At 47.6% G+C, this 10,938-nt stretch overlaps 1 protein-coding gene across 1 annotated transcript; it reads right to left on the bottom strand.

The window, feature by feature from the left end:
• Positions 1 to 1,680: 1,680 nt before the first annotated feature.
• Positions 1,681 to 7,681, bottom strand: LOC135450662 (UDP-glucuronosyltransferase 1-6-like). Its single transcript, XM_064719041.1, has 3 exons — positions 6,830 to 7,681; positions 3,017 to 3,091; positions 1,681 to 1,713 (listed from the first exon to the last, which is right to left on the bottom strand). The coding sequence occupies exons 1-3, from the start codon at positions 7,679 to 7,681 to the stop codon at positions 1,681 to 1,683; spliced, it is 960 nt and encodes a 319-aa protein (XP_064575111.1).
• Between the last annotated feature and the right edge of the window lie 3,257 nt (positions 7,682 to 10,938).

Here is a 10,938-nt window from a genome sequence, read left to right as displayed (position 1 = left end):
CTGGCGATGGTGAAGAGAAGGAAGGAGTGGATTCTGCTGGAGGGTTATATCCAGATGTTTATTCCACGGGTACAGAGGTCTGAGCCGGGGCAATTCCTCCAACAGAATAGAGGCCGCATGGTCTCATTAACCTTTTAAGCTCAGGGCAGGGGAGGGGACAGGTGAGCCACCAACCAGGTGAAGGGGCAGGGTCTCAAGGTACTAGGGACACCTATACGGGCCAATGTCCCCCAGGCCTGAGGAACCAATCACACGACGCCTTGCTGGAATACTCAGCAAGGGGGCGAGGGGGAAGGGAGAGGGTAAACAGGACATTGCAACACACCGCAACAGAGATGCACAGAAGACAGGCCATAACCTCAGATAAGGCTGCCAAATGAACATGGGAATGCTGGACCACAAAGGTCCAAATGGGAATTTTATAGGAGATATCCGTACCCAGGACAGCTTAAAGCCTAATTCAATAATCTAAAAAGAAGGAGACAATGGAACTGGAGGAGGATTTCTTTTGAGGCTTAGATATTGACACCTTGACAATAAAGGCAGATGGAAAGGAATCAATCTAGGGATGGCTGAGGTAGAAAATAGGCAAACTCTTCATTCCCATAACCTTCACTGTGGATGAAAGGAGAGGGGAAAAATGGACAGTGCACAAGACAGCTGCGAGAGGAGGTTTGGTCGTTTTACTGGAAATGAGATTTCTGAGATGCTGTGGTCACTACCACCAAACCACCAACGGATCCTCAGATTTTAAGATTGGCACTTGGTACGACCACTGAAAATTAGATCCGCCTCTGAGAAAACACAGGGGTCAAAAACCAGAGCTGCCCACCTGGGAGATCTCTTGGGTTCCTGCAGTGAAAGAGGTCAGAGCTCTCCCCTGCCCACCTGTCTGCTGCTGGGTTGGGGAGGGGACAGCCGCGTGGCCTGGCGGAGGTGGGCCTGACCCTGAGGGGCCCAAGGGTGGAGGAATGGAAGGAATGGAGTGTTGTAGTGTGTTTTTAAGTTTTTTGTAATATTCCCTCGTGTTATGTATTGTTCCCCCCCCCGTTCTGTGTAAGATGGTTCTGCCCTCCCTAATTTTCCCCGCCAGTAGTTACTTTCAGTTATGTTGCAATGGTTACCCCTGCCCTCGGTTGGTGTCAATTACCTATGTTATATAATTTCTCCTCCCTCTTATTCACTTTTAAGTAAACTTTTCCTCCTCCCCGGGCCCAGTCAATCACCCCCCACACCTCCCAGTCTTCCAGAACCTTCATCTTACTGGGGGTCGTGGTTGGCTGAGGTCCCGGGGCCCCTTCTTTAATTTGTACTTATTGGATTCACTATGTTGTCTATTATGTTAAGCTCATCCCCGACCTTCCCTAATTGGTTAGTTGTAAACCCCTCCTTTGGTTTCCACCTCCCTTTAAAACCCTTGTTCCCCCACTGTCTTTTCTCACTCCCTGCTGGTCCCTGGCCCTCCATGTCGGATTGCCAGAGGCATTAAACCCATTTGGAGCCCAGGAAGTGTCCGACTCTTATTCCTTCAACCAACCCAGCAGCTTTCACCGAGACCCCATCCCTGCAGGCACAGCCCGAGGCCACTGACGCCAAGGGGTGCCTGAAGCAGTCAGCCCTGGGGCTCTGCCACCGGGACTGACTCTCCCCGACTGCAGTGGGCTGTGGGCCGCCCTCTCACTAGCCGGACTTCAGGTTTAAGGCCACGGACAGCTACAATGGAGGAGCACGAGAGGTATTCCACCCGCACCCCCCCTCGGGAGACTGAGAGAGAGAAGGCAGCCTGTGCTTGTTACCTTGAAATTCCATAAACGTGTGCCTGCAGCAGGGCCACATGGCTGTGGAGAAGGACTGGGGGGGGGAACTGCTGCAAGGTGTCCAGGCAAGTGTAAGGGCTTTTAACCCTTTTGTGGATAATGAAAACTTAGCAGAGCATTAACCTTCCCCTGGAGAAGATATGAATTTAGAGGATGATGAAGGAACTGAGTAAAGGAGAGAAAGGTCTGAGGAAGACAGAGAGAAAGAAGAACCCCAAGGGATGGAAAGGGTGCTGGAGTAGCATTGTTGCTGGATGCTTTTTGTCCAGCAATGGACTGTTTCCGTGCGATGCAGAGACTGTATTCAAGGGGGAGCCGGGCCTCAGAATCAGGAGGAGTGCAGTGTGGATACTCCTCGGCCCAAGGGGGTGCTAAAAATATGCGGGGGACAGAAGTCCCGAAAGGAGAGACTGTGCCTTTTGGAGTGGGACGATGCATCCTAAAAAGACAACCCTCGAGACAGCTTGGTTCCAAAGTTCAGTGGTGAGAGCACTGAACATGGAAAGGAAGAAGATACAATGCCTACAAGAAGGACTCCTCCCTTTTGGATGAACTGAGAATTGGGTGTTCTGGAGGATGGTGCCAGACTAAGAGTTAATGATTTTGGAAGATGTATGGTATTGGGAATTTGGTGGGGGGAGGAGGAGAATGCTGTTGTAAGGTTTTCATTTTCCTTGTCTCTTTTTTCTATCGCTTGTAGTCTAGTTGATAAAGTTTTTCTTACTTTTTAAGCAAGAGCCTGCGGTTCTTATTCCTGGTCACATCACATCTCGCAGCAGATACCAGGGAGAGTGTATTGTCATGGGGGCAATGGCGTTGTGTCAGGTTCAAGCCATGACAGGAGGATAGAAAAGTACTTCAGATCAACAAAAGAGACACTCATTTGCATAAAAGCTACATATCACTTACATTGTCCTAACTAGGTCTGATAAGGCTTGAGGTTTGGCAGGATGTGATATAATCTGAATGCTGGGCATTAGGAAATAACATTTCTGCACCATGCAGGATTTCAATCTTTGAACACCAAGCTGTTGTCAGTCAGGGTTTGATGTAAGGATGGGAGTGACATCCCTTGCCCAGGGGTGCAGCAGGATGGAATGAGATAATCTTTAAGGTCCCTTTCAACACAAACCAGTCTGCCATTCTATGATACATTTATACTTTACCTTTTCCATTTAAAAAAAAAACAAATTTTGCACCCAAGACAAGTTTTTTCTCAGAACACAGTCAATGCCTCCAATAAATGCCATGTTTGGCATCACTGGTCTCAGGAACTCAAAGACAAAATCATATCTCATCAGCCAGAAGGATCCATGGCTCAGGAGTTCTGTCACGGTCACTTACTTTGTGAAAACCTCATATGCAAGCTCTTCAAAATTATCATAAATGGGCTTACAGTAGAAGAGCTCCAGCAGATCGACCAGCATGTTCTAAACCCACTGGGAAAAGGTCATGCTGTCTGAATTATCCAAGAATAACCTGGGGACATAGGAAGGAGGGCTTGGGCACTGGGTAGCAGCAGCATCCATTCCACAGGGAAAGCCCCGCAGGAAGTAGACGGAAGGAAGGGCAAGATACTCAGCCACCAGGGGCCCACACATCAGGATGGGATCTGTGAAAATCAAGTTGAATTTGCTCTCTTGCAGGTACTGCATCAGCTCCTCGTTCTGCAGAAGGCTCTTACAGTTGGTGAAGAAGACCGAGGAGATTTCTATCGTGCTTTGATACGAGGTCAGAACAACATTCCAAACAGACTGTTCAAGAAAATGGGCATTGTTGCAGTGTCTTTTAAACTTCCACGTCCCTTACCCAGGTGGGCCAAAACCCTTCTCCCCCCCTCGCCCCCTTGCTGAGTGAGTCCTGTCAATCAGGCTTAACATTCCAGCAAGGCGTCGCGTGGTGTGGCAAATTCAAAGGATGCCCCTCAGGCCCAGAGGTCATGTGCCACTCTAGGTGTCCCTCGTCCCTTGAGACCCTGCCCCTCCCACCTGGTTGGTGGCTCACCTGTCCCCTCCCCTCCCCCTGAGCTTAAAAGGTGAGTCCGGCCATGCAGTCGGCTTTCTGGTGGAGCTCTTCCCAAGACTGAAACCTCTGTAACCATGGAATAAACCTCTGGATATAACCCTCCAGAAAAATCCTCTCCTTTTCTCTTCACCATCGCTTGAAGCTTTCTTCCTGAGGTAAACGGAGTCCCTAACAAGCCTGGACTTGCTTAGGGCCCAGCTGTGACCACCAGCAAGCTAGAGGTTTCTCTGGGGTGATACACCACAGAAGCCGCCTTCGGCCTAGCAGTGAGGGTCAGACTGGCCCAGGCACAATCTAACTGGTAATATTGGGATTCATATTCCAATAGGGCATGAACAAAGGCCTTGAGCATTTCCCCCAAGTATTCCTCTGGGTAAGGGATTGGATAGGCTTGCACTGTGTAATTCCCATGCTCTTCTGACTTCATGTACAGACTGGTGGAGGGTACAAGCACAACAACCTCGTGTCCCTTTTGCTGCAGTTTCTCCACTACTGGGCGCATGCTGAGCCAGTGACTTCCATCCTGAGGTACCACCAGGATCTTTCCACCTTCAGCCAGGATTAAAGACAGCGTCAGGGGGAGAAGTATCCACGTGCCTTGGTAAAAAAGAACCACTTTGGTGGGAGCGAACCAGAGGGTTCTGCTCCACAGGGATCCAGGCAATCCTTTATATGATAACCCATGCAGAGTACGCAGGGAATTTATTGCCAGCAGAAATTAATATTTACCTTGTCAATAGCAGTGTGATTAGCCTGCGATTTTGCCTGTGTTTGTGGAATGGAAGCTGCGTCCTCACTGAAACGTTCTTACTTTCTGTTAATGTTTAAACTTCAATCTCATTGTAAGCATTAAGACACTGTGCGCACTAAGTCTGCGACACCACCAGCAGGGATGTCATGTTGCAAAAATAATCGTGATTAAAACCATTGACCTGATAAATACACGGCAAGAAAATTATAAAAATACACACAGCAGAATGGATGCAACTCCATTCCTGAGGACTCAAGGCTGATGTTGAATTCCCAACTCTGGAAGCAGCACAACCTGCACCTCTTACAAAGATATAACAACCACCAGGATGCACCAGGCAATCCCCAATCTGAGGAGACTGATCCCCATTGGCTTTTTTCCTCCTAACACAACAGCAAAAAAGTGAACTAATGGAGGGGTTCAGGCAAACAAAGGGAAAGGAGGCTGGCACAGGTACACAAAGAAAGAGTATTGGTTATTGCTGGCTGTCTTGAAAATCCATGTCATGCATTGTAAGCAAGACAAAATCAAGAAGGTTTGACACTTCCCACTAATCGCACTGCAAAAATGTGCTCTCTTTGTGCAAGTGAAAGCAATGGCAGAGCAAAGCCTTTTGGAGGGTGCTAAGGAAGGAGTCCTTGTGACGAGAAGCTGCCATCAGCACAACGTTTTCCCGCGCTATTTATAAATGGTGCTGGGACTCCCAGCATCCTCAGTCAGGAGAAGCAAATCCTTACAGCCTGAGACAAAGCCATTTGTCTCATGACATCCAATGGGTGCTGCAACTGCCCTGAGTAGCTCCACTCTGTCCCTCTGGACATGGAGGAACCACCCTTAGGCATGGAAAACCAATTTCTGGAGAGGCCCACTGCAAGAGAGATGGGAGATGGCACAGATTGAAACCAGGACACTGAAGGGATTTACAAAGAATTGTCATTCAATGCAGGAAATCTGGATGCAAAGACTTCATTGCAACTGCTGTGGCAATAGCTGACCAAATTAACTTGGAAGTTGCTGCTTGGTGTATTTTTTAGTCGGGACTCAACTGGATTTTCTATGGCAACAGCATTTGGTTGAATAAGTCCAGTACAAGATTTGTCCAGGTGTGGAACATGTGATTTTCACCTAGCAGGAGTGTAAATACAGGACATGGCAGGGATACAATGAGGGCATGTGGTCTCTATCCTTGTAACAAAGTCATGAACTCTTTATGTCCTTGAGAATTTTAGGATGTAATAGTAAAGACTTTTATTGTGGAACCAGCAAGAATTTGCCTCTTAAATCTCAAACTGGTCTTCCTCTTGTTGACCTAATGAGGTAGAATGCCTTAGATATAATTTCATCCTAATATCTGAGTTAATACTATTATTCTGCACCTTGTTTTCACATTTAGAGGGCTCTCCATGGGACTGTCAAACAGCATCAAAGAACTCTAAAAGAGAAAGAAAAACACCACCCCTCCAGCTCACAGACATAGTGTAGAGATATTGTGTGACCATAATTCAGAAGTGAGTGAGCAATTTCCTAGGAAAAAGATTTCTGTCCTGCTTTGTGCCTGGATAGAAATGTCGAGTGCTACCATTTTAGAGATTGCTTGTTGACTGTCACAATAGATTTAGATTTCTTTATTAGCTTTAAGAACCTGTAGAACAATTCTGGTAAAAGACGATGTCAAGGTACGAGAACTCTTAATATCTGCATTCCAGTGTCTTTCACCCACTCCATAACCATCAGATTGTTTCATGCCATTTTAACATGACAGTTACCTTTCACCCCTCACAAACAGGAGTAACCTAACATAGACAGTTTGGAAATGATCTGTCATGAAAATAGAACTGAAGTGAATCAAGTGATGCTGCTGAGCCTGGAGTTAAAAACAAAAGATGAGCTTTGGGTTTTTGATCAGATAAAAGAAATAGATGTCAGATGCTATTAAAATGAAACCAAAAGTAGATATCATTGGTGCTAAAGACACATTCACTGTGGACAGTAATTTCCATCTGGCTGATGAATTCCCTTTTTCTTTGGTTTGTTATAAAATCTTAATAAGTTCCAGTAAGTCTCTATCCAGGTTGTGTGATTACGAACTATGGGAATCAACTACCAAAACCTGGATAAATTAAATAATTGCCAGAAATAAAAAAAACCAAAAAACCACAGAATACCAATACAAGTGCTGGAACAACAGAATGACTTTTCCTTGGGACATGTACAATTTTAGGAAAAGGAACATTACCTTAGGCAGTGGTTTCTTCTTCTCACAGTTGATCCCCCCCACAAACACCATGTTGGGCATCACTGGCCTGACGTACTCAAACACAAAGTCAAACCTCAGGATCCAAATGGCAGCGGAGTTCACCAGGTCCATCAGGGACACATCCCTCTGAAGAACTTCTGAGGAAAGCTTAAGCGCTTCTGCATAGTAAACATTGCAGTAATCAAGCTCCAGGAGGGAAATCAGGGCATTTTCCACCCTCTGGAAAAAAGTCATCTGGTCCGAGTTGAAGCTGAAGAGTCTCGGGACGTAGGACAGAGGGCTTGGGCTCTGTGGGGCTGAAAAGTGCAGGTCGCAAGGGAATCCCCTCATGAAGAAGACAAAGGGAAGAGAAAGATGGTGAGCCAGGATGGCCCCACACATGAGGATAGGATCCGTCAGGATGGCATCAAAGCCGCTTTGGTTGAGGAACCTCAGGGTTTCCTGGCTGTGGAACAGGTCCTTGCACTGCCCAAAGAAGGTGCCGAAAACATGCACTGAGGCGTTGTACATGGCCATGGCATTGAGGGGGAACGGCTTCGGTGTCAGGTGCACGGCGAGGTATTCCCGGAAGGAGTTATCCAGCTCTTCCAGGCTCTGGCTCACCGGGTACGTGACCACCTTGTAGGCCTGCGTGGTCTCCATCTGCCAGCTCACCTCGGGAACCAGCACCACCACCTCATGTCCTTTCTCAATCAGCTTCACCACCACTTCCTGCATGCTCAGCCAGTGGCTTCCCACCATGGGCACCACCAGGAGCTTCCCTCCATCCGAGAGGCCAGGCAGGAGGAGGAGGAGGATGGAAATCCAGGCACAGCAAAGCCTCAAAGCCATGTTGCTGTGCTTGCAGTGCAGGCCGTAGAAGAGATTTCTCCTGCAGGCTGTAGCCTCAAGATGCTTTGGAAAGCAACTGATGGGTGAATTTGTTGCACCCTGCCCTATTGATGTTCCCGTTGTTAATGATTCACTGCTTTGCATTGTGGGTAGTTTATTTTGCCTTTTCCCTCCTTACTGGGAAAGCCAAGATTTCGTGACCTCTTCAATGCTGAGTCACTGGAATTCCTCAATGTTCCATGAGCTCCTAAATGTGCTACAGGGATCCCTCAGGACTCCTCACCTTTGTTGTGCCTTGTGTCCCACCTTAGCCAGGACCCAGGGAGCAACGTTGGTAGGAGCAACCCCAAAGGCCACAGGAACAAATGAAAAAGAGCCTCTCCAAGCTGGAGACACAGATCCTCTGGTGATTCCTCCAGGGATGGAGCAGGAGACCCTCAGGACAAGGCTCAGGGCCCTTCTGAGCTGGCAGGAATCTCCTCAGTGCCAGGGACACCTCTAAGAGGTGCTGACAGGGGCTGGCCTCTCTCTGTACACACCAAGCTCTCACTTTACAGAGTCGTTTCCCAGCCTGGCAGGTGGCCCCTGGCTGGAAACTCCTCCCCACCAGGATTCAGACCAGCACTAAATGAGTTTTAGCAACCTCTGGAGGCTCAGGTTTCAGACCTGACTCAGCAAAGGAGCAGCTTCAGCACAGGCGTGATTTCCCCGGCATCCCTTATTTTATTTTGCCAATCAGTAGCATTGCCACTGATGGCAAAATTAAAAATATTGCACCCCTGGATATTCAGAGCCCTGCAGCCTCCATGCCTCAGGCACACAAGTTCTCTCCTGTCCCTTCATGCCACAGTCAATGCAACACAATTAACTGCATATTGTTTTCTGCATACCAGCATTATTTATTTGTTTTTCCTCTTTTACCCATGTCTTTCATTATTTCTACGGGGAAGGTGGCAGAGAGCAGTTTTATGTCAGGATGGCTTTCCAGAAAACCAAATTTTTTAGTGTCAGAGTAGGGGGAGAGAATCTCTGAGGTAAGAGACTAAAACACTCTCTGAATCTTCTATTATGAAACGCAAAGGAAAAACATCATAGTAACAAATACTAAATATGGTCAGAATTTTCTAATGCACACTCAGAATTGGGCATTGGGAAGCTGACCAGTTTAGAAAACACAATGTTCTCCCAAAGAAACTTTAATTTCTCTATTTTGTGAGGGCACCCAGGTGTTTGCTGAAGCAGAATTAGGAGAGGGCTGGCAGGGAAATGTCCTGCCCTCCCCTCCCTCCTGATGCAGGATGGATTTTCCATCCAAACCTTCAGCATGAGGTGTCGGTGCAAAGGCAATCCCAGGACTGCTGAAGTTAATCAGTACCTCAGTGTTTGGGAACTGGTCAGAGGCTCACCCAGATGGCCTGGTTATCCCGGGTTATCCCAGCCAGGAATTCTGGAATTTGCTGGGTTCAAGGTAGTACAAGATCAAAGTCGCTCCCTGCTGACACCTGAGCAAAGGGAGAGTGGGAAGGCTGGATTTGGGTGAAAAGACACAAATTTGGGGGCAGCCCTGTCCAGGGAGGGGTAACAGAGCTGGGGAAGGGATTAAAAACTCTCCTGAGCTGAGGGAACTGGGGGTGTTTTTGGAGAAAAGGAGGCTCAGGGAGGACCTTGTCATGCTCTACGTTTCCCTGACAGGAGCGAGAGTGGGATCGAGCTGTCTTGCTATGTCCCAAGGAAATGATGAGAGGAGAGGCCTCAAGTTCTGCTAGAGGAGGTTCAAAATATTAGGTATTAGGGGAAAAAAACTCACTGGAAGAATGGTTAAGCAATGGAATAATTTGACCAGGGAGGTGGTTGAGTCACCATGTCTCAAGTGTCCTGGAGGAGCCTGGATGTGGCACTTGGGGTCGTGGCTTAGGGGCGACCATGGCAGTGCTGGCATGAGGCTGGGACTGGGTGATCCTGGAGGTCTTTTCCAAGCTGGATGATTCTGTCAGCTGCAGGCTGGCCCATGCCAGGCTCAGGAATGATTAGGGAATACTCAGGAGTGAATTCTTAGGGTAATGTATGCTTGCTACAACACGCCAGTCAAGGCTGGAATAAATCCATGACTGGAGATCCCAAACTACCTCTTATAAATATATGAAAAGAGATCTCCAAGCCTCTCTAATAAATCCATTGCAGGACTTGTCCAATCCTTCTAATAAATCCAGTCAGAGATGCCAAAACTGCTCTAATAAATTTATGAAAGGAGATCCCAAATCCTTTTAATAAATGCATGACAATAGATGCCCAAGCCCCTCTAATGAATCCATGACAGGCAATCCCCAAACCCCTGTCATAAATCCATGATTGGAGATCCCAAAATCCTTTATTAAACTCATGCTAGGAGATCCCAAACCTACCTACTATATCCTTGAAAATAGAACCCCAAACCCTTCTAAGCAAACCAGAAAGACATCACCAAACCCCTCTAAGAAATCCATCCAAAAGACAGCCCCAAACCTCTCTAATACATCCGTGCCAGGAGATCCCAAAACCTTTCCAATACAACCATGGCAGGATATCCCAAATTCCTGTAATAAATGCACAACAGAAAACAAGAGTTTGAAAGAGAGAGAAAGTCAGGATGGTTTGTGTTGGAAGGGACCTTAAAGACCATCCCGTTCCACCCCATGCCATGGCCAGGGACACCTTCCATTATCCCAGGTTGCTCCAAGCCCTGTCCAACCTGGACACGGACACATCCAGGGGTGAAGCAGCCACAGCTTCTCTGGACAACTTGTGCCAGGGCCTCACCATCCTCACAGGGAAGAATTTCTTCCCAATATCCTGTCTAATCCTTTCCTCTGGCAGCTTAAAGCCACTGCCCTTGTGCCAACACCTCCGGTTCTTGAAAATAGTCTCTCTCCAACAGAGAGATAAGATACATCCCTTCAAATGCCTCACTTGGACCATGCAGGTCTGTGAGTGCCACAACCTCTCCCATCCAGCCGCTGACCTGAGATAAGGGCTTCTTCTTCTCTCCACAGTGGATGCCTCCAATGAAAACCATGTTGGGCATGACAGGCATGGGATACTCAAAGACAAAGTCGATTCTCCTCAGCCAGATCGATCCGTGACTTAAAATCTCGGTCATTGTCATGGGTTTTTGGAGGAACTCTGAGGCCAGCTCCTCAAACTGAGAATAGGCAATATTGCAGATGAAGGACTCAGAAAGGACAATCAGGAAGTTCTTGACCCTCTGGGAGAAGGTCATG

This window comes from Zonotrichia leucophrys, chromosome 7, assembly GCF_028769735.1.
Source record: "Zonotrichia leucophrys gambelii isolate GWCS_2022_RI chromosome 7, RI_Zleu_2.0, whole genome shotgun sequence".
NCBI classification, from domain to species: Eukaryota; Metazoa; Chordata; class Aves; order Passeriformes; family Passerellidae; genus Zonotrichia; species Zonotrichia leucophrys.
The sequence above is the reverse complement of the archived record's forward strand: the minus strand, read 5'-3'. Positions and strand labels throughout refer to the sequence as shown.

Coding starts and splice junctions, on each gene's coding strand:
- LOC135450662 (XM_064719041.1), bottom strand. CDS start 7,681: ATGGCTTTGAGGCTTTGCTGTGCCTGGATTTCCATCCTCCTCCTCCTC. Junction 3,092..6,829: donor AGAAGAAACCACTGCCTAAG/GTAATGTTCCTT, acceptor TTTGTCTTTGAG/TTCCTGAGACCAGTGATGCC. Junction 1,714..3,016: donor TGAGAAAAAACTTGTCTTGG/GTGCAAAATTTG, acceptor CCTCCATTGTAG/CTGTCCGTGGCCTTAAACCT.